The sequence below is a fragment of the Ictalurus furcatus genome, chromosome 11 (genome assembly GCF_023375685.1).
Source record: "Ictalurus furcatus strain D&B chromosome 11, Billie_1.0, whole genome shotgun sequence".
Lineage (NCBI taxonomy): Eukaryota > Metazoa > Chordata > Actinopteri > Siluriformes > Ictaluridae > Ictalurus > Ictalurus furcatus.
This window is the reverse complement of record NC_071265.1, coordinates 18,191,094-18,214,779: the sequence shown is the minus strand read 5'-3', so window position 1 is coordinate 18,214,779 and position 23,686 is coordinate 18,191,094. Positions and strand designations below refer to the sequence as shown.

At 37.1% G+C, this 23,686-nt stretch overlaps 2 protein-coding genes across 4 annotated transcripts; both read left to right on the top strand.

Moving 5' to 3' along the window:
* The first annotated feature begins 7,388 nt into the window (after positions 1-7,388).
* On the top strand, positions 7,389-12,384 carry LOC128615169 (beta-1,3-galactosyl-O-glycosyl-glycoprotein beta-1,6-N-acetylglucosaminyltransferase 7-like). The gene is made up of 4 exons (XM_053637025.1): positions 7,389-7,585; positions 9,853-10,821; positions 10,997-11,092; positions 11,250-12,384. Exons 2-4 carry the CDS (start codon positions 9,876-9,878, stop codon positions 11,501-11,503), a joined length of 1,296 nt encoding a protein of 431 aa, XP_053493000.1. The 5' UTR covers positions 7,389-7,585; positions 9,853-9,875; the 3' UTR covers positions 11,504-12,384.
* Positions 12,385-14,054: 1,670 nt separating this feature from the next.
* Positions 14,055-23,680, top strand: LOC128614599 (uncharacterized). Of its 3 annotated transcripts, none has more exons than XM_053636040.1 (5): positions 14,055-14,584; positions 14,686-14,953; positions 16,815-16,940; positions 17,311-17,481; positions 17,568-18,231. In XM_053636040.1, the coding sequence occupies exons 3-5, from the start codon at positions 16,914-16,916 to the stop codon at positions 17,979-17,981; spliced, it is 612 nt and encodes a 203-aa protein (XP_053492015.1). In that variant the 5' UTR covers positions 14,055-14,584; positions 14,686-14,953; positions 16,815-16,913; the 3' UTR covers positions 17,982-18,231. The 3 variants fall into 3 exon arrangements, 2 of the variants coding, with proteins under 2 accessions (XP_053492015.1, XP_053492014.1); XM_053636039.1 differs by having other exon boundaries at positions 14,686-15,059; XR_008387073.1 differs by lacking the exon at positions 17,568-18,231 and adding an exon at positions 23,596-23,680 and having other exon boundaries at positions 14,061-14,584; positions 14,686-15,059.
* Positions 23,681-23,686: the final 6 nt, after the last annotated feature.

Below are 23,686 nucleotides of genomic sequence, written 5' to 3'. Positions count from 1 at the left end.
AAAGATCAAACAAAAAAGGCAATTTTTCACAGCTTTTTTTGCTCATATTTCCAAGGATGCTAGTATTTAGTGGTGGGCATATATATACCATAATTACTGCATTTCTCGTTAAATCACTCCAGTGGTCCAGTGGTGCGATATTTGCAGCCATTACAAGAGATAAATGTGAATAACTTTCATCAGATATGCCAGAATAGTTGCAAAGCCCTTTATAGCATGCTAGTGCGAGGCAACTGCAACTCTATGCTTCCCCATGAATACACTACTACAAAAGGTAAGAAACTACCTCCATTTGCTGATGCTAATTTTGACTCAGACACTGTAAAAAAATAAGATAAAAAAACTGACAACAATGCACAAATCAAACTTTTATGGCAGCAGAAAGGGTAACAGCATAAAATCTTGATGTTTACTATATGTATGATCTCATATACAGGTGCATCTCAAAAAATTTATATCGTGGAAAAGTTATATATAAAATATATATTCGTTATAAAAGAGTGGAATTCATATATTCTAGACTCATTACACAAAGTGAAATATTTAAAGCCTTTTTTTTGTTATAACCTTGATTATTGCTTACAGCTCATGGACAACAAAAATCCAGTATCTCAAAATATTAGAATAAAGAATTTATCATACAGAAATGTTGACCTTCTGAAAAGTATGTTAATTTATACAATCAATATTTGGTCAGGGCTCCTTTTGCACGGATTACTGCATCAGTGCGGTATGGCATGGAGGCAATAAGCCTGTGGCACTGCTGAGGTGTTCTGGAAGCCCAGGCTGCTTTGATAGCGGCCTTCAGCTTGTCTGTATTGTTGGGTCTGTTGTCTCTCATAGATTCTCTATAGGGTTCAGGTCAGGCGAGTTGGCTGGCCAATCAAGCACAGTAATACCATGGTCAGCAAACCAGTTACTAATAGTCTTGGCACTGTGGGCAGGTGCCAAGTCCTGCTGGAAAAGGAAATCAGCATCTTCATAAAGCTTGTAAGCAGATGGTAGCATGAAGTGTTTTAAAATCTCCTGGTAGATGCTGCATTGACTCTCGATTTGAGAAACCACAGTGGATCAAGACCAGCAGATGACATGGCACCTCAAATCATCACTGACTGTGGAAACTTCACACTGGACTTCAAGCAACTTGGATTCTGTGCCTCTCCACTCTTCCTCCAGACTTATGGTTCCTTGATTTCCAAATGAAACACAACATTTACTTTCATCTGAATAGAAGTTGTGGTTGTGTGGACTGAACCAGACAGAGACCAAAGGCTCAGAAAACCTTTGCAGGTGTTTTGAGTTAATTAGCTGATTAGAGCTCTTCTCCGGTCGACATTTCTGTATTACAAATTCTTTATTCGAATATCTTGAGATACCTGATTTTTGATGTCCATGAGCTATAAGCCGTAATCAAGATTTAAAAAAAACAAAAAAAAAAAAGTCTTGAAATATTTCACTTCATGTGTAATGAATCTAGAATATATGAATGTTCCACTTTTTGAATGAAATTACAGGGAAAAAATGAACTTTTCCATGATTGTCATGGATGGGAGGCTGAGACAGCTGCAAATGCAGATAAGAGCTTTGTTAGATAAAGGCAGACAAATCCAAATTGTGAATCAACATCGTAGTCAAAAACAGGCAAAGGGTCAGGCGATCGGCAAACGGGCATAAACGAGAATCAAATAACGAAGACAAAAATAGGATCAAAACTATGGCACGTAAATGAGGAACAAAGGCTTGGAACGGTGATAACACTCAATACTTCATGCCAAACAATGAGACACGAGGAGTTTAAATACCAAACATAGTCAGGCATGAAACACAAAACAACTGAGAACAATGATGACACATACGGGAAACCACCAGTGACAATACAGGGGCGGAGAAAGACAGAAGTCATAACAGACGCATGTGTAGTATGTAAACAAAGTCAATGTCACTGAAAAACCCATAAGTGCGCACTCGTGCTTCAAGCTTGCGCTTCAGGTTTAAGAGCGTGCTGCGAACTCTAGCGCTTTGAGCAAGGGGAAATCGTGACAACAATAATCAAATTTTTTTAAATGCACCTGTACTCATATGCATATAGCTTTCACATACTGTGCCTCCATCACCATGTTTTAGGCAAACTAGTAGGCATTGGAGGGGAACCTTTAGTGCTTTTAAGGCCTTCAGACAAGGCCCAAGTCTGGTCATCCCAAAAAGTAAGAGGAGAAACCTGATAGTGGAATCAACAAATCATATTGTAGTTTCCAATGAGTATTAACATTTGTGGCCACTAAAGCTGAAATGCAAGTACTACAGTGGAAGGACAGCCAGATTTGATTGTGAATTTGTGACCAAAATTGGGGGGGGGGGGCTGATATTTGCGGCTGATTTTGCGGCTGATTTTGCAGCTGATCTCTCATCACAGCTTTTAACTAGCCTGATATAGTACTAAGAATTGGTGGTTTCTCGTTATTGTTTTCATTATTGACTATTTATGCACTATTTTTATTCACTTTTAATTTTAATATGGATATTAAAACTTTGATGTTCACAATGCAATTTACACAAATATATATTTTTCTGGAAAAATACTGGCCTGCATTTGCAAAATGCCATAAGCTACTCACTGTCTCTACCACTGTCTCTAGTTGAGATACACTGCATTATAAAACACTATATTAATGTTGTGTGATTCTTTTTTCATGAATAGTGGTCTATAGCCAACTACATAACAGAAGACTATTTGTAAACCCCTTTTTCAGAGCTACGGGTTATATATTTCTGAAATTTAAAACAAGAGCCCAAGTTCCTGGATTTTGAATGGTGAACTGTCCAGTTAAATTTCTCTATCCCCGATATAATTAAAGAAAATAATTAACCTCACACAGCTAAAGAAATTAAATATGGTCTTTCCCAAAGTTTCTTTAGAAATTAATCACAGGTAATCAATTATCATCAAATACGCAAAATCACAATATAGTAGAGAAAATATAAACAAATTTAATTGAATTTAACAAAATTCAAATGACCATTTGTTTCTGAAAAATAATAAAAGAAAACAAAACAACTAACAAAGGCAATGCAATATGAAATAAATTCACAAGATATGAAATATCACAATATTCAGATTTCAAAAACACATTTCACTCAAATTTCAATCTTAATGTAAAACACTGAACCAGTTCTTAACGTTGGGGCCCATCTTTCATTGGTGCGCATTCAATAAATGGTGAATTTCCAAAGTTATTCTGTACTTCTTGCCAATAAGTGAATAAAACTACTTACATTCAAGTTCATGTAAGCTCTCAAAGCAACTCACACGCGATGAACTTCCAGAATCACCGGTGCTTTGAAATGAAACCCTCAATTAGCATTCACTCAGCCAATGGTCTCTCGTGAACTCTCTTTCTCTCGCTCGGTCACCTCTTCCATGAAATCAAAGTCTCTTTCAAATTGAAGATCAAGAACTCAAACTTTTTCACGTCCCTCGTCGAAATAAAACTGCGGTTAAACCAGCCGCTCTTCCTGAAAGCGCAGTTAATCTAGCCACACATAAATTTTAGGGGCGCGGCTTTTACAAACTTTGCGGTAACAGCACCGAAAACGGAAAACGAGCGCTCGCGAGTTATTACACAAGAAAAGCAAATTAACAATGATCATTTTATCAATAAGTAACAAAACCAAAAAAATATACTGTATTTGAGTTTACAGGCCAAAATGTTTTTTTTTATGCTTTGTTGTTGCTACTGCTGTTATAAATCTAACCATAAATACATTTTTAAACGTGTAGATGGTTCATTTCACAGAGGAAGTCTGACAATAAAATATTAATATTTTACTTCATCTTAAGGCTGAAGTAAAAGGGACATTTCAAATTGGTAGACATTCAAAACCAGTTCATAGGGACCTACTCTATGCTCACAATAAAAATCACTTAATTTTACTGTAGAATTTAAATTAATTACTCTTCAGAGTCAATGGATCTGTCAATATGTTTGAGACAGGAGGCACTTTTTAATCAATTATAAAATGGACATTTCAAATTGGTCGACAATCAAAGCAAGTCATTAGTTCAGAATGATCTACACTATGCTTACAATAACGATCACTTAATTTTACTGTAGAATTTTATATTAGTCTAATTGCTCTTCAAATCCCTGGATCTGTTATGTTTGAACTAGGAGGCACTTTAAAACTGATTATAAAATGGACATTTCAAATTGCTAGATGATCAATCCCACTGAAATCCCACTGAAAGTTCACAGTGACCTATGCTATGGTCACAATAAAGATCAATTAATTTTACTGTAGAATTTTTAGAAATATGACATCATTCCACTTCAGTGGTCTATACAGGTCTGTACAGACATCAATTCTAAGTAGGGAAAAAAATGAATGGTTAGTTCTTGTAAGGAAACTTCCGTACTATATGCACACAATGTGAAATGCATCCAAAATCAGCAGAATGCTCACCCATGCTGTAATGTGTCTCCAGTTTAGAGACTTGCATGGGTTTTTATACATATTTCTTCTTAGCAATATACATATACAGTACTGTGCAAGTTTTAGGCACATGCAAAGAAATGCTGTAGAGCAAGCATGCCTTCAATATAATGAAATGTAATGAATAAGAAATTATATGTTTATACATTATAAATGCCATAAATAGCAGTAAACAGTAGTAAATGAAGCAAAGTCAATATTTGGTGTGACAAAAAAAATAAAAAATAGTACTCTATAAGGAAATTAACTGGTAGGTTTTATTGAGCATGTTGCCGAACCAGCCACAGTTCTTCTGGAGACTGACTTTCACACTTGCTCCTTATTTTTGCAGCAAAACCCAGCAGCCTTAACTGTGGGTTTTTATTTGTCTGAAAAGTGCTATCTTATGTAATATGTTACTTTCTTCACTGAAATACAAACATTTTTCTGCAACATTTAATTTTGTGCTGGAAAACTAATGCTAAAAAAATTTTTGTACTGACTTGGTAAATGTGAAAGTCATGAAACAACAAAAATACATATAACAAAGTTTGTACTATAAAAAAAAATACACCCACCCACCCACCCACCCATCCACCCACACACACACACACACACACACACACACACACATATATATATATATATATATATATATATATATATATATATATATATATATATATAAATAAATTACACTCCCACAAAACATAATATATACACACATTATATAGATACACACACAAGATATACACTAATTATTATATACATAAATAAGCATATATAGTGTGTGTGTATATAGATATTTATATTAGGGATGTCACGAGAACCGATACGTTGGTACCAAGTCGATACCAACATTCTTAAAATGTGACGGTATTTGTTTTTCCTGGAGTAGCATAGATACCGTTGGTACCATGGGTAATGAAGGTACTGAGGTTGCAATTCTTCCAGAACTGAAGGGGGCAGCAAATACGCGTAAGTGTTTGTCGGTCCACAAGTGGTGAAGAAGATGAAGAACGCCTACAAGCACACAGGAAAAACTACAGTAGATGGCGACAAGTTTAGCTCCGCCCCGACTCGTTGAGAGGAAATGTGGTATGGAATATGGAAATACTTCGCATTCAAAGCGGATGACAACAAACATATAATTGATGCTCTGAAGCCGGTGTGCAACCGATGATATTGTTCGCTTCAAACAAAGCGAGGAAACACCTTGAAGCTGGCGAAGCACCTGAAAGACGGTCCTATATTATGTTTGTTTGAGCCAGCTTGCATTGTGGCCGTGAAACCAGCTAACGTTATGTTCCATGTAATGTTTGCGATAGCCAGATATTTGTTAACGATGCTAACGTATTGCAAGGTTATAAACTACCTCCTAATGGGCCACCATGCAATGCAATCCAGCCTGTGTCCTGTCAGCAAAATGTAGCCTAATGTGACAAATAATTATTCAAATGTTCATGCTATGTATATATATGTAGCCATATATACACACACATAGATGACAGACACACAGACAGACACAGAGAGACAGAGAGAGAGACAGAGAGAGAGGATGAACCCTACTGCCTGTCTCAGACTCGCTATTCTTTGGCTGTAATGCTAGAGCCTTGTCTTCATGTGCTCTATTTATGTGCGGCTAGATTAACTGCACTTTCAGGAACAGCGGCTGGTTCAACCGCAGTGAGAAAGTCACTTTCTAAGGTCTCAGTGTTTCATGAGTTTTGATGTTACGCACCACACAACGAATCCCCTCAATGAATTTGGCTTCACATGTAATGATGTTTAGCTTTGGCCTTCCCTTCTCATTGCTTTCTGAGCTTTTTCGTTTTTCTTTGCTCCCATTCAGCACCAGAATATCATCTTCATGAAAGGGGTCTCCACACTGTGAAACATTAGACAGTTCAGAAGTTTAGAACCAAAGGACCCTTGGACATGAACTTTTAGATTAACATTAGAAGTATTAATATGCTGTGTGTTGCGTGGCCTGAAAATTGCTGACAAAAGCAGACAGTTAATAATACAGTTTATTTGTCAAGCACCAGACAAATTGTCAGGCAGAACATGCCAAAGCCTGGCATAAGTGCTTACCTAGGAGCCAGTGATTAGTTAGTGAGTCTCAGAGGACATTGACTCAACCCTTGAATTACACTAAACTCACTCTAAAGCCTATAGTGTGTGTCCAACTCATCATATCTGATATTTTCCTGTCCTCATACTTTTCAAGAAAATATTTTATGGAAGATTAATTTAAAGGCTATTCTTCCAATTCTGCTAGAGAAAGTGAACAAAATAAAAGCTAATTCATCTGGCATTCTGAAAAAAAAAAAAAAAATTAATTGTCTCCCAGAGTGGTCTATCTATAATCTAGGTCATCATGAGAGTACTAATCTCCTGAGCTGACCAGGCAGAGCTCACAAACAACCTGCCCCTAGGGCTTAGAACATCCGCAACACTAGGGAGCCAACCTCATATTTAAAACACTGCACACCACTGGACTCAACTGGGGGATTTGACTTAGGCAAAAGCAAAAATAAAAATAAAAATTTAAAAACCTATTATGTAGGGTACAAGAAGGAACAATGGGTGCAAAGGAAAGACACAACTGGAAAGTAAATGGAAAAAAAAGAGAAAGCAAGGAGGAAAATGTGTAAACTATGAAAAAACAAACAAACAGTAAGTTAAAGTGAGTGGGTATGAGTATCAGTCTAATACATTAGGTAAGAGAAGGGAGGAGAATGAGAGAGAGGGGGGTGGGCATGAGTAGTTGCTAGGCAAGTTCAGCCTCTAAATTGTTACGCCACTCTCTGGTGAGCTCTCTCTTGTTGTATCACATGGGGAATGTAGCTGAGCAGCCAAGCAGCCAGTCACAAAGAGAAGAGAGGATAGCACATCGACAGCTTCAATAACACCACTATCTGTATGCAGCTTGTGTTGGTGGCTCTTACAGCACATACCAGCTAACTAAATGGAACTACAGCAGGCATGACTCTCCTCTGCCTCAGGCAGCATGCATTTAGCTGAGGTCACAGTGGAGCAGACTTTTCTGGACATCAGAGTTATTTAATGGTTAACCTTATTTGACAGGTCTGGACTCTACTGCAGCTAAAAGGTAGGAGCCCTCTTTGGTTGATGTATTAAGTTGTGTGTGCGATGGGGGATTTCTGAAAACCTCCACTAGATCACTAGATTTAATGTGTACTTGCTTGGTGGAAATTTTTCACAGGTCAAGAACATTGCTGCGAACATTTTATAAATGATTACTCTTTTCTAAATTCCAACTTGACTGAAATGAAAGGACCTTAGTATAAAAGGGTTCAAATGACCAGTTAAAGATTATTTGTTTTCACTAAGGTACACTGCACTTAGTATTTTGTGAGGAATGTAAGGGCTGTAGTTAAGTCATTTGTCTTATGTCTAAGGAACGAACAAATCAGTTAAAAAAAAAAAAAAACAAGTTTTATCAATCTCTATAAAGCATGAGCATGTGCATTCATATTGCACATACATGTGTTACTCTGACAGCGATATGCAAATGGAAACAGAGAAGCTTATTTGTATACAGCACTGGTCACCTGCCTTCAAAAAGAACAAAATTGGAATTTGCATGGGGTTATTGGAAAATATTTGCTATGGTCTTTGAAAGGCTGCTAAACAAAAAGGGATGACAAGTGAGAATGCTAGAACATGGTCATTGTTAGGGTAAAGCAAATAACAGCTTCTATTATCCCCTTTTCCTCCGTCAGCCTTTCTTGCCTCTTGGTTCATTTACTCAAAAGAAAAACTAGCGCATGTGGTTTACCACGGAGAGTTGCAGGCCTGGAGAGTCTAAATGAACACACTGGCAACCAGCGCAGTTCAGAGTGATGTCTGGATTAATGCAGATTTCACAGAGGTTTATATAGACATATACAGAGGTACAAATAGTCGGGGTAGGCACACAACTGTGTGGAAATAATATGGCAGTTGAACTGTCTGGCCACATACTTGAAAAACATCTTAGACAATACAAGAATGTACAGGTTTCTGAATATATATGGTATCTGTTCACTTAACAGAAAATAGGAAGATCCTATGGTGACATGTTTATTGGCACGTACACAACAGACAGGTCTAGAAAAGTTCATGACACAGAAATTAAACTATAACCTAAACATACTTATACATATCTGAGGGACTAGAGAATAGAAAGTTTCCCAACAGTCATATTTTAGTAGTCAACCTGTAGGAAAATGGGACATCAGCCTTCTCAATAAAGACCTGCCAACCCCGAAGACCAATAATGCATATTCTCCGTCGTGGTAGGGGGAGAGATAAAAACACTGTACATTTTCAATATGATTTGGTTGAAACTTTACACAAATCATATGTCTGGGGTAGAAAGTTTAGTGCACATATGTACAAGGGTTTACAGTAACCACTAAGCACTTAGGGTTAACTAGAACAGTGTATTCTGGTGTTAAAATGTACCATTCCTACAAGGTTGGTAGGTCTGATTCTACTACTACTACTACTGCTACTACTATTATTATTATTATTATTATTAATAATAATAATAATAAAGTCAAACAGTACTAAATGATTTACATATAAAAACTTTAAACAAAGTGTTTTTTTGTTTTTTTTTTAAAATATAATATAGCACATTAATGAAGCAATCTACAATAATGAATTAACTACAAATCCAGGAATTGTTTTCCAAGTCATGAAACATACAGTATAAACATGTATTAGTGTCATGAAAATATAAATATCATTACTAATAATGTGGTCATGTTCAATAAAGTCAAATGGTGCAGTCAAACAGTACCAACTTGCATAGTACTGAGAGATGATGCTAGATGCCTGTACCTGTTAGATGCAGGTAAACTGTATTGCTGTAGACCTACATCGAGTTGAATTTCTCCTCTTTATTTCATCCAATTTTTTATTAAGCTAAGAGCTGTCACATGGTATACTGCTGAGTAGATTTATTGCTTTATTCAGGGGACTGACTTTGATGCAAACATTGAGGTCAGTCAGATTTACATTTAGGATGTGATTAAACTCGTGATTAGAATCTGGAAGAATGGGCATAAAAGCTATGGTGAATGGGGTATCTTCTTTCACAATATGAATGTTTTCCAGGAAAACAACAGACTAGATAGAAATCTTGTCTTGTCAGTGTATGGTGTAGGAGGTCTATAAATTGTATAGTAGCAAGTGTGAAAGAATTTTGTTTTCTGGAAAAAGCAAAAGCACTAACATTAAGAGAGGAGCAAAAAAAATCTTGTTAAAGGCAAAAATTCAGTTACTGTATATTTAGCCATGAACTTGCATTCAGTTAATCTATTAATTTTTATTTTACTCTGTCTACACATTTCATGTGGTCATACATAGCCTGGTCTGCTTGATGCTGGATTATGCTTCAGCTTGAGAGTGCCAAGTGGAGTTTTCTTCTATGCCTTGGAATCAGCATCTTGATCTGCTCAGTCATATATATTAAGGGCAAGCCTTCTTACGCTCCAAGGCCTCTGCCCCGTACCTTGAACTGCCGTCCATTTCCTGAAAACTGTAAAGTTTTGCTTCCTACCACCTCTAACACAAGATGGGAAAGAACAGTATGTCAGGAGCTGAGCTACTTTAACAATCCACTAAACTGCTCTCGTATACAATCTGAGCTTCACTTTATTATGGAGACACTGAGCAAAGAAGAGGAGGACTACCCTCTGGCCTTCATCATCACTATCCACAAAGACCTGGAGATGTTTGTGCGTGTGCTCAGAGCCATCTATGCACCACAAAACATCTACTGCATTCACGTAGATGCCAAAGCTCAAGAAGACTACAAAGTGAGTGTTGAGAGATTGGCAGAGTGTTTTCCCAATGTCTTTCTAGCCTCAGTTAGCGAGATAGTGACCTATGCAGGTTTTTCACGTCTGAAGGCTGACATTAACTGCATGGAGGACCTGGTGAAGTCTCCAGTCAAATGGCAAAAAGTGATTAACCTTTGTGGCCAAGATTTCCCTGTCCAGAGCAACCTGGAGCTGGTCCGAAATATGCAAGATGCAGAATGGAGAGACAATAATATGACTCCAGGTGTAAAACAGCCAGAGAACATGCAACACAGGACTCAAATACAGCATATAGAAGTTAAAGGTGAATATGTGGCCTCCATGGGTCCAGGTCACCAAAAGACCCCTCCTCCACACAACCTGACAATCTACTTTGGAACAGCCTACTACAGTCTGCAAAGAGCATTTGTGGAATATGTGCTCACTAGCCAAGTGGCCAAAGACCTGTTGGAGTGGTCCAAGGATACCTACAGCCCAGATGAGCATTACTGGGTAACCCTTAACCACGTGGAAGGTAAGCACAAACTACTCATAAAATATTATTCACAGACATTCAAATAATCAGGTGAGGTCCCAGCATTTGCAAAAACAATAACAGCTGGTGAAAAAGCCAGAACATGCAGGCAATTAGCAAAAATGGATTATGATGAATATATTAACTACTTTCCCACTGTTCAACATTTCCACAGATGCCCCTGGCAGTAATGTAAATGCTGGCTGGGGGGGTAACATTCGAGCCATTAAATGGAGAGACCAAGAAGGAACAGCACATCAAGGCTGCAATGGTATGACAGCTACAAAACTTGGCTGAAACTCTGTCTAATAACAAAAGGATCTCTATGCAACCATTATATATGTGAGATGTTTCTGTCAAGAATTTTCACAAGGTATAAAACATCCATGCTACTAATCTTATCAAAAACACTCTATTTTTCCCCACAGGAAGTTACATCAGGGATATCTGCATCTACAATGTTGAGGATTTACCCTGGATAATTGAGAGGAACAGCATGTTTGCTAACAAGTTTGAGAGCACTAGTTATCCTGAAGCTCTGGACTGCCTGGAACAGTGGCACAGGCACAAAGTCCTACAGCAGGCAACAGTGCCCATTCAGTTGTCATGGAAACTTGCAACAGAAGTCAATATTAGTAGTGCCACAGTAGCAGGTGGAATGAAGAGATTAAGTCACAGTTAAAATTGCCAGTTAATTCTTAAACTAAATTGTTAGTCACACAATTCAACCTGGAATGATTAATCCAGGAAACATGAGCTACGGATACCGAGTACAGACCAGTTACATGTTTGTTTTGTTTTTTTACATATTTATTTATTTATTTATTTATTTATTTATTTATTTTACTACTCATGGTTATGCATGTATGTATGTATGTATGTATGTATTAAAATGTGTGATTTAAAACTATTAATTTACATATATTATGGAGACTAGAGTTACAGCACCTATATAAGATCAGTAGAATAATTTTTTAGAATGTCTGCTCTTATCATTTAAAATGAACAAACCATATCAGGAGGAGTTAAAATGCAACACTTGTTACTTTTTAACTCATGAGAGGCTCTGAATAATAATAAAAAGCATTAGTCAATTTCTAGGTCGATCGTTTGAACACTTTGTCCATTGTCATCTGTACAGAGTGTGCAAGCCATAATCTCTGTTTTGACAACAAAGACAATAAGAGTTTACACTGACCATTCATTAACATGAATCATTGACATTGACCATCAGTGTCCAATAAGTATTAATTATTTAGGCTCAAGTTCATGTTCACTATCCAAAACCTGTTCAACTGTTGTGAAAAGCATACGTATGTAATAAGGTTTTAGACATCTTCAGGCAGACTGAATACAATTACAGCTGCATTTGTTAAACTGACTGCTTATCTGAGGTGATCTTTGCACAGGTAGTCAAGGTGCAGTTAGTAACCTTGTAGTAGCAGTTTAGTAGATGTCTACATACATCAATGGCAGAAAAAAAAGAAAAAAGAAATGGTCGAGAATCGATTACACATCATAATTTTAGTTGGCAACAAATACCAAGCACCATCCATCCATCCATCTTCTACCGCTTACTCCTTCGTTAGGGTCAATACCAAGCACCTTATTCATGAAATGCCACATTGCACATATAGAGAACTAGTAAACATAGTTTACAAATCCTACCATAAAAGAACCAAAAAAAGAGAGATTGAGTTTCAGTTATCATGAACATCCACAAAATAAACTTGCTCATCAGTCCTATGCAACTTACTAGCAGAAAATAAATGCACTGGCCACCCTCCCACTGCCTTATTGTGTGATGACTGTTTAAAATGGTAACGCTAACAATTCTATATCCAGTAATTGCAATTATTGCTGTGCTTTTAACTGTACTGCAATTTCAGACTATTTCATTAGGCTTATTACCTTATAATAGTACACATCTTGATTAGGATGTAGTGTGCAATAATTAGTTGCCGTTTAAATATTACACTACATACTGGGCATTTACCATCTATAAACTGTAACACTCAGTCTAGCTAATAGGAGAGGATACACAAATATCACATGGTCTATAACCCCTTTTTACTGGCATAAAGTTGGTTTGACGTTGGATGTTCGATATTCGCAGAATATGCGGAAACTAAGGGACCATCTCTAAAGTTACATACGACATTGTTATACACGTTTCTAACTTCAATAGCATTTGAAGGGAATGACTTACAGTCATGAAGCCAACTGTAAAGTGTTCAAGTAGGTGTCAAGTATGACGCACACCTTTTAGATTTTTGATATTTATTAAAATAAACTATTAAATCATATGTACATATTGCCATGTATTTCACTACAGAATGGGCCCATACACAAAATAGACCATTATTTAAAGCTCAATAGCATTTGAAGGGAATGATGTACAGTCACACATCCAACTGTAAAGTGTTCATCACTTGGTGCAACTGTAAATGTTTTAGTCTGTAAATTTGAACATGGCAGCCATTTAAATTTAAACCAGACGTAGAACTTTGTTTCAGCCGAAGCTCCATCAGCAGCAGGGTGAGTTCCACATGTTACTGTGGTATAAGAGGAATAAAGCACATGAGGATGTGCTGTTAGAGGAAAATAATCAACTCCACTTCATCACATCACCCCATCGCTCAGTATTTTACTGTAACAGCAGCGTTACATTATCACCCTCCTTATAAGAACGTGTCTTGTCTGTATGTGAAGCTAGAAGGATGTGAGAAATCCACAAAGTTCTCACTCAACATCGTGTCCGTGTGTACAAAAATGAATTAAAGACTGGTCAATGTGTCATTTTTACATTATAAATATTAATTGGATGTGGAATGTATGCGGTGCCAGGAACAGGAAACGAAGAACAGAGGATGGAGAGGTGAGATTTAGTTAATCTAGTTCCACAGTTTTCTTTATTTTTTTCAGGGTTTGGCATTGAAGAAAATATATCATGTATACTTGAGTTCCCCCCGAGAACACCTGTGCTACAGTAGTAGGTGGCTATGCTATAGGGCAGTGGTCACCAACCCTGTTCTTTGAGCTCTACCTTCCTGCTGGAACCAAAATCTAACACATCTGCATTAGTTGATCAAGAACTTCTTAATGCAGTGATTAGATGGTCAGGTGGGAAGTCTTCAGGAAGGTACATATCCAGGAACCAGGCCATTAGAGATTTTCCAAATAGAGTGTAATGTTTTTTTCAGCAGTGGTTTGCACCAGTGATAGTGTAAAAACAGAGGACATGGCAACACGGACAGGTGTTATGTCTCGGGTTGTCCGCTAGAGGACAGCGCTTCTACACGGTATTATGTCAGGAGGAAGTCTCTCTCTCTCTCTCTCTCTCTCTCTCTCTCTCTCTCTCTTTCGCTCTCACACACACACACTGTTGGATATAGTGACTAAACAAATAACATAAATAATGTTTACGGACAGACTGAAGGCTTTTCTGGGGATTTGCCCTTCTTAAATGACCGAAACTGAAAGTCCGCCCTCTGGCTGATGTGCGCATGCGCGTTGTTGTTCTTCTCCGTCTGATATTACGCAATTTAGGGAGTGCGGTTCTTCTCTCAGTATCTTCATGTGATCACCAGCTCACCATCAGAAATGAGATGAGCAGGTTTTCTTACTCCTAGCTGTGACTCTTTAACAATAATAATAATAGTAATAATAATAAAATTCGATGACTATATGGATTCTTCTCTCTGCCTATTTAGTAAATAAGATAAAATTCTGAAGGACTTGCTTCTTCCGGATCTCAAAAAAGGTAAATGTTTATAAACATGTCTACGACCAAACTCTGATGTTAAATAGTATAAATAAGCGTTTGTGTGATGTGTGGTTGTGATTAATTATATGCTTGTTTAGATGGGGTGAAGCTTTATCTCCAGAAGATCAGAAAAGTTGCTTCAGATTAAACTGAAAAAGGTGGAAAAATACAGTTTCAAGGTCGGAACTGTGAAAGAAACATCATACAAAGATGAGCCCGAGATGTTTGAGGAGTGGGAGCAGTTCTACCTCTCAGAGCACATGTTCATGGAGGTGGTTGGTGTTGTTGAGAAGTTCCACTGTAACTCCCCCAATGATGAGCTGGTGCTGATGCTGTGTGAGGACGGGAAGGTGTTTGCTTTTGAAGGTAACAGGCTGCATCTTGTTTCTAACAACCTGGAAGAGCTGTTTAAGAATGGCCTCCAGTTACCAGGAATCGAACAGTATTACTGTGGGAAAGCTTTGAGGACCTGGTGAGTTCATCACTGTTGATAATTTAAATTCACAGTAAATGAACTCTTTCATGTAAAGTGTCTACACTTTGAGGCTGTTTTTAAGAAAATATAAGATGCAAATCACTTGGCTGTTAGTGTAATTTAACATAATTCAGAGACTATTTGCTTTTCTTTTTTATTATTATAATTAATTTAACCATTTTATGTTAGCAATAATACTGAATTGTAAATAACTTAGTATAAAATTATATAATTAAATTTTGTTTAATAAAAAAACATTTTGGTGCAGACTCTAATTAATGTCTTTTCTGAAACTAGTTTCTGTTTTATTGAAGAATTTTTTTTTTTTTAAAGGGTTTTTTTTTTGTTTGTTTGTTTGTTTTTTTTTACCTCCTTAACCAGCTGCATCAAGCAACAGTCTCGGGCCATATATATTTTTAACATAAACAATATCACTACATGTTTTTACTTGGACTAACATGACAGGCAAATATAATTTCTGCAATTAAAACAAGTAAAATAAACTGCATGAAAAGGTTAATGTAACTTCTCAGGAGCAGGTTCACTTTAGCTTGATAACGGTGTACATGTTACCTGTCCTGCTTTGACCTTATGTAGCCCATAATGTGGCAGGTATGTTAGCGAGTTCAGGATGAGGGATGCCACCATCACTGTCCGATTTGAAAACTGGAGACAGACAACTGGGAACACACAACTGCAAAACCCGTCATTAAATGTTCAATTTATGCATCAGATCAAGGCCTGGTAACTTAAAAGGTGAATAATTATCATTTGATTTACTGTACGCTGATCTTAATAATGCAGAAAGCCATTCAAAATGAGGAGTACAGTTTTAAACATATTAAGAGTTCTGATGTTTACAGAGCACTCAAATTGCTCGATATAAACAAATCACCAGGCCCTGATTGTGTGGAATCTGTGTTTTTGAAATTAGCAGCTGATATTATTTTGTCGCCTTTAACTTATCTTTTTAATCTTTCATTAGACACTGGTGTTATACCAGAAATTTGGAAATCAGCTTTTGTTGTCCCTTTATTAAAAGAGGGAAATCCCACTATATTAGATCATTACAGTCCAATCCCAAAGCTTTGTGTCTTATCAAAAATTTTAGAAAGCCTTATCAGTGAACATTGACATGTTATCAGATTGCAAAAAAAGTATTTTCTACTAATCAATCAGAGTTTCATAAAAAACATTGCACCACAACAGCCGTTTTGAAAGTCTTAAACAACATCGCGTAATCTCTAGATAAAGGTGATTACTGCACTTCCATTTTTATCGATTTATCAAAGGCTTTCGACACAGTGGATCATGAAATATTGCTGCATAGATTAGAGAGTTGGTCTATCAAATCATTTGAAAAATTATTTAAGTAATCCCAGAGAGGCTATTCGGGATAAGTAAAGGTTAAATAAATAAATATAATATAAAATTGCTCTTTCCACTGGTGATCGCTAATTCCCTGCGTTTCTTGTAATACTTGATTTAATCTTGCATCCATTCACTTTTTTAATCTTAGTATAATGTACTTCTCTAATCAAAGGAATAACACCTCTCATAAAGGGGTCTTCTACTCTCATGTTTAGGTAATCTGTCCAAGAGTTCTAGTTCTAGTCAAAAATACAACCCCAAACAGCAAAGATTAATTCTTATCCCTTCCTGAATTCCTTTCTTATCCTTCTAGTAAATGAAAAAATGCTCTCATGTTTGAGCAGAAAACTGTACTCTCTTTTCTCTGTGTACTTACAACAGGGCGAAGGAGTTGGAGAATAACTTCAATTTGTCACACAATGCTTTCATCCTCTGAAAGCCACTGAAATAGTCGCTGAATGTTTTGGCACTGACCCACCAATGGATGTGAAGCAGAAACTGGATCAGGTGAGTGGAACTGCTTTAACATACAGGTGTAAAGGGGCTTTTAATCTCAGTGTTTAGAGTGATCAGAAAATTCGAGAACTGGAAATAGACAGTGATAATAAACTGATGATATTAATATTCAGCTGTAATACTGACTACACTCCTTCACTGTGAGGTCAAATAATAACTTACACAATTTACACTTTCATTATACTATTTCATTTCCATTCTCTCTCTTTGTTCTCTCTCTTTATTCTCTCTTGAAGTTAATAAGAAAAAAAAAGCAGGTTGTTGTGTTACTGAGAAACCGCAAAGAAGCGTAAACTCCTCTGTCCTGAAGATGTCGGAAACTTTACTTGTCTCATATAATATTCTTTACTTTTTCCTCAAGATGCTGCACAGCATCCTGTTCTTATGTTACATTCATTCAAGTTACCGCGCAGAAGTAATCTTTGCTCAGATGGAAATATTAAACAGAACAAAGACATATTTCCCAATACCATTCGAGCAATACCAAACCCACGTGGCTCTACAGAAACCTTTCTCCTTCCTCCTGGAACTGGTAAGTGAAAGTTATAATAATAAAATTATACTTTTATTTCCCTCAATATTTCAGTGCAGTTTGTAATGTTTACTCTTTTCTCCCAGGTCACAAAATGCTATGGCCAATACGATGAATTCATAGTGAAGGATATGCTGTCTGAAATATTAGATGGTTGTAAAAAATCAGGTGTTCTATTCCCTCTGATTTCCACCGTCATATGTGTCTGTAAGAACGTATGGTCCAGATACTATGGAGCGTCTCTGTCCTGTGAAAGTGTCCCACAGAGAGAGCTCATGACTGCTGTGTCCTGTGTGAATGTTTGGCATCCCAAAGTTTCCTCTTCTGTGATGTCTGTGTTTCCTGACGGCGATGGAGAACCACACAGAATAGAACACCCAGATAGAGTAAAGTGTAGAGCGTATGCAATAGAGGGCCTGAGGCAGCTGAAACCACCTTGTGAGACCTGCAATAAGCTTTATTCTCTTCCTGGTCACACACAATCCAAATCCCCCTGGTAACTGTGCTAAGACAGAGGCAATCGGTAATCTCTTCAAAGCAGAAGAGTGTGTGTCTGATCAGACCACCATCACTGGAGATGTTTATGATCATCAGGAGATTAAGCAAAATATGGAAAGTAACTTTAGAAACAACATGCAAAAACTAATGAAAAACAGGGATAGTAATTATGATATTGATAATGTCTATCCTCCCAATTATCCTGAAGCTGTACGATCATCTAACTGAATTATGCACACACACACACACACACACACACTATCTATATCTATATCTATATATATATATATATATATATATATATATATATATATACACACACACTGTGACGTGTTAGCTTAAGAACCTCATTATGTTGTGACAAATATTTAAAAACAGTACATACTATAAAAATGTATTAAAGAACATACATGCAGTCGTGAAAAAATATGTACTCTCAATGGAAATTGTTGGTTTTGTTGACATATTTGGACAAGCAAATATTTGATCCTCTTTGAAACCATGCCTATTATTAAAGTTGACACACTATCAAATGACACATAAAATCGACATTTTGTAGTAATTTTTCACAATTAAAAAAAACAAAACAAAACAGATCAGTCACATTGAAAAAGTAAGAACACCCCTACATTTATCATACCTTCAAATCCATAAAATATCCATAGAATCAGGTGTTCAAGATTGGGTGCCAGTGATTAGAACCTTCTTAGGGAGTGCAGGTGGAACCTGTGTTATTTATACCATCTCATATCTAGTGTCTGGTGTTCTCTTTGTTATTCACATGTGTGGTGTCATCATACCAAGATCTAAGGTTCTGTAAGGCCTTCAGAAAAAAAGGTTGTGAATGCCTATGAGTCTGGCAAGGGATTTAAAAAGATTTTCCAATTATTTGAAATACATCATTCCACTGTAAGGAAAGTAATCTGCAAATGGCACAGATTCAGGACTGGCCATTGCACTGTCTGATGAAAGAATGTCTCCAAGAACCACAAAATTTCGTCACAGGATCTGTTAGTAAGTCTTGCAACTGTTGATGTCAAAATGCATGTTTCTACAATCAGAAAGAAATTTTCCTGGCATGCCAGGAAAACACCTTTGCAAGACTATAGTTTGCCAGTGAGCATATAGACAAAGACCATTTTGGAATCATTTTGGACCATTTTGGTCGTTTGGAATAATGTACTCTGGCCAGCCAAATTAAAAATAGAATTGTTTGGCCACAGTAACAGCAGACATGTTTGGCACAGACAGCTTTTCAGGAGAAGCACCTCATACCAACTGTGAAGCACGGTGGTGGAAATGTTATGGTTTGGGGTTGCTTCGCTGCCTCAAGGACTGGACAGCTTGCATTCATGAATCAACTATGAATTCTGAATCATATCAAAGAGTGCTTGAAGACAATGTGAAGCCATCTCTCCGAAAGTTGAAGCTGAACTGAAAGTGGAAAATTCAACAGGATAATGATCCTAAGCACACTAGCAAATCTACCAAGGAATCACTCAAAAAGAAGAAATGGAGGGTTATGGAATGGCCTAGACAAAGCACAGATTTGAATTACATTGAAATGTGGGGGGATCTGAAACAGGCAGTACATACATGGAAGAGTGGTCAAAAATTCCAGTAAGCCTGGTGCACAATTATGCAAAATGTCTACAATAAGTTATTTCTGCTAAAGGGGGCGACACTAGCTTTTGAGGACAAGGGTGTACCTACTTTTTCCACAGAAGAACATCACATCTATTTATATTTCTGTTGAAAAAAGCTAATTTTCCTTGTTGGTTTGTTCAAGTATATCAACTTTATTAATAAAGTTTCTAAAGAGGATCAAATGCTTGCTTGTCCAAATATGTCAAAAAACCCAACAACTTCCATGGGGTGTACTTATTTTTCCACATGACTGTACATCTGCCTCAGGGGAAGTCTGAGGTAAAAGTAATTGGGTGTCCTTTTGTATCTTCTGCTCTTTAGTTGCTTGGACATGATTATGTCCTGCTGAATGCTGTTTCAGCTGGGACAGTCCACCAGAATGCTGTTTCAGCTGGGACAGTCCACCATAAGTGACAGAAAAAACTCTACAGCAAACTATTCATTTTGCCTTGTATTTATTCCCAGGGACAGAAACATACTGTATGCCATCTCGATGGCCTCTTGCTTTTCATGGGCGAACTTGCATTTTTTAAGAACCGTACAACTGAGTGTCCATAACCAGGGCAACGCTGATGTTCTCACACAGCACGTACCTGTAATTCTCTGTCCCATACCACTGATTTAGAAGCAAACTAATTTGATTTTATTTACTATGATGTTATTCTCACCACTTTGAAGACCTGGTGTAGTAGATATAAAAAGTCTACACACCAATGTTAAAATTGCAGGTTTTTGCTATGTAAAAAAAAAAAAATTAAACAATAAATCATCAAGATCTTTTTTCTACCTTTAACAAAATTCAAGTGGAGAAACAAATAGAAATGTTTCAAGGGGAAACAAAATGATAATAAAAAAAATTACAGTAACATGGTTGCATAAGTAGTGCATAAGCCTGACCAAGTTATGCCAGTTCTGTTAGTTAGGAGTAATAATTCTTGTTAAGTACTGTGAGAGACTTATGGAAGGCTACCACAAGCATTTGATTCAAGTACAAACAATTAAAAAGCAATGCCACCAAATACTAACAAAGTATATGCAAACATTTGACCCACTGAAAATTGAAAATCTGAAATAGTAAATAAAAGCTTAAATAAATGTGTCTCTTATTTATTATTTTGTAATAACGTCTTGTGGAAATAAAGTAGACACTTTAATTGACTTTAACACAGGAAATATATGGTAACATGAAAATTTAGTTTGAATGCCTTTAGTCTATGTGTATGTAAACCTTTGGCCTCAATTGTACAGACATCCTCTTAACAAGTTAATCTGCTCTCTCTAAGCTTCTTTTTCTAACTATTATTTCAAGAGTTGATCTTTAATACAATTTGTGTTACGTTCACCATAAATCAATCTGTTGAAAACATGAAGATTAAATGTCAATTAACCATCTTTTTATGCTGTAATCAAGAGAAAAGCAATTACATTTTCCTCAACTAATACATATCTCGGACCCACTCTAAGTGAGTGAAAAAGCCAGGAGATATAAGACTGTCTTCTTAGGAAGAAAATGGGACAGAACATTATCCATACCTCTGGTATTATTTTGCAAGACCCTTCCTTTCAAGTACATTAATCAGAAAATTGCTCATGACACTCCTTTATCATGTACTATGCTGTTTGTGTGGTAATGGCATGTTTAATGGCATGCGTAATGGATGTGTAATCCTTCCATTTTCCTGAAATGCACAGACACCTCAGTGTGATAAGATGGGTGTTGGCACACGTTACCTTCTGGCCAGAGAGTGGCTGATGTTGAGACATTTAAACTCTGAGATGCAGACGTCAGGGTTTGCTCCATGGAAAAGTTTTGTTTGTTTCCATCCACTGGTGCCACTGTTTTCTTTATTGTTTGCTGCATGCTCAGGTTGGGTTGGAAAGTGTACCTGCATACATTTGTATGCGAATTTACTATTTGCATTCGGTAAGTGTGGGTTACATAGCAGATGTTGCGTGTGGTCCCTTGATACATATAATTTTAATTATAGTGCCAGGATCAGTGAATTTTGTCCTCTATCCATCTGGCTTTATGAGAATCATCTCTCACTATGTGGTATGTATTGTATATTTATTATAACATGCATAGAATCATGTTCATTGGTGGTATCCAGTAACATGGGGATTTTTAATGTTTTAAGGGTGGTCTTGGATAATTGCTGCTGTTTTGCTACAGGCTTTGAAGCATGACTTTAAAGCTCAACTTGACGACCGCTGTGTTTAGTTGAACAGCATGCTGACCCCCACGGATGTTTTCACCCCGAACATTGCTGAGAAGCAGTTGGCGTGGTTCAAAGGTGGTCAAATGCCTAGCTGCCCATTGCATTTTTTCTCGTTCATGTGCCACATCAGCAAGCATGTAATGTCAAATGCATGCTTGGAACTTTGGAGTAAATTCTGTGAATAAACTCCAACACTCCAGTTTCATAATCTAAGCATTTTATGAACAATCAAAAAGTTCTCCCCAAAGTGCAGTCCTTGGGGGACTGTGAATTGGAATTCCACTCAGGACTTCCCTTTGAACCACTGACCAGTCACACTGAGTCAGGAACAGTGACCCACCTTATGACTAGTCATAAATCCCAGAAACTCTCAAACATCTGAGTTGGGCATTAGATTTCAATACACCTTGAACTCTGATAATCAACTTCGGACTCATGCTTTTGGCTTTTTATTCTGGATGATTCCACATTAACCCTTGTCCGCATCTACCGTTGCAAGATGAAAACGCATGAGAACTTTGACCCTTCAGTGGGTCCTCCAGGAAAGAATTGTGCACAGTGAGTCATAAGGCCTTGTTCATAATCTCTGGACAAGTTCATTGAACTAAGGGTATGTCTGGACATAGCATGATTCCCATTGAAGGCAGTCCTCATAGATTCAGAAACCTTCATCTTATCTACCGGAGTTTGACAAACACTCAAGGAAATCAGCTAATTTGATGTACATCAAATACACTTCAGATATCCATTATTACCATTTCTTATTTGAGAGATTCTCAATCTGAGATGAATTTGTCCATTGGACTCTTGCCCAGACTGTTGTAACAGAACAATTGTTATTATTGTTATTATTATAGAAAAACAATACTTAATTTAATATTAATAATGATTTAGCCACCTCACAAAACCTACACCACCATAATGGATTTTCTGGCATTTTTAATTCAGGTATCACATATTCCGTTTGCAGTGTGTATGTGATGCGTTTTTTTCCCCATGCCCATGTTAACAGATCAGAGCATTCACACTGCACGATGCAGCACGGGCAGTGCATTGCAAGAGCGTTGCGGCAGATATTTTTGCTGTGCTGCACGCACTGAATTAAAGCAATAACGCATGGTTCGTGGTCAAAATGAACACGGATTGACACGAAACTGTAGTAATTTCAACATAAATACACATAATTAAAGTATACTACTGTTTTTCCACAATCATCTTATTACTTTAAGCACGGGGTAAAACAAAGAAAACCAAAACACTTACCAGGAGTTAGCTAATACCAAAAATATCTAATGTGGTCAGAATTATATCTAAAGTATATATACATTTTTAATGTGAAACAATGCACAGCTTGTTATATTTTGTGTGGGTGAGGAGGGGAGACACTCACATCTCAGCACATGACAGGCTGGTTATTAGAGAAAGTTGTGAATGACCCACAGGATTTCTTGTATAAAGATTTAAACGCAAAAGACATGGGAGGCAGTTTCCTCGCCTGTTTGTGTAGATGGTAAGTTTTCATTTAAAATGTATGTGGTACTACCTTTTTACGTAAGAGAAGTACCATGTTTAATGTTTTGCCACTTGCCTGAGCAACGGAATACATATAGAAGTAATAAATGGAATATTAGGTTGTTCATATTTGTGTTTAAACATGAATATGTCTAGGAAAGATTGTATTATTGTACTGTGTTGCTCTAAACTTCATTCAAAGTCCTGTCACCCTCCACCGTCATGTCCTTTTCTGCAGGTGTTCTGCTGCGGATCAGCTGCGCACTGCAAACGCATCTTATGTGAAAGCAAAATGGTGAGTGCTGCTTACGCACTGCATACGTACTGAA

Excerpts from the sequence above, each read along its gene's own strand:
- LOC128615169 (XM_053637025.1), top strand. The coding sequence starts at position 9,876 with ATGCTTCAGCTTGAGAGTGCCAAGTGGAGTTTTCTTCTATGCCTTGGA. Across the intron at positions 10,822-10,996 it reads AACCCTTAACCACGTGGAAG|ATGCCCCTGGCAGTAATGTA; the intron begins GTAAGCACAAAC and ends ACATTTCCACAG. Across the intron at positions 11,093-11,249 it reads AGCACATCAAGGCTGCAATG|GAAGTTACATCAGGGATATC; the intron begins GTATGACAGCTA and ends TTTTCCCCACAG.
- LOC128614599 (XM_053636040.1), top strand. The coding sequence starts at position 16,914 with ATGGATGTGAAGCAGAAACTGGATCAG. Across the intron at positions 16,941-17,310 it reads TGAAGCAGAAACTGGATCAG|ATGCTGCACAGCATCCTGTT; the intron begins GTGAGTGGAACT and ends TTTTTCCTCAAG. Across the intron at positions 17,482-17,567 it reads TCTCCTTCCTCCTGGAACTG|GTCACAAAATGCTATGGCCA; the intron begins GTAAGTGAAAGT and ends CTTTTCTCCCAG.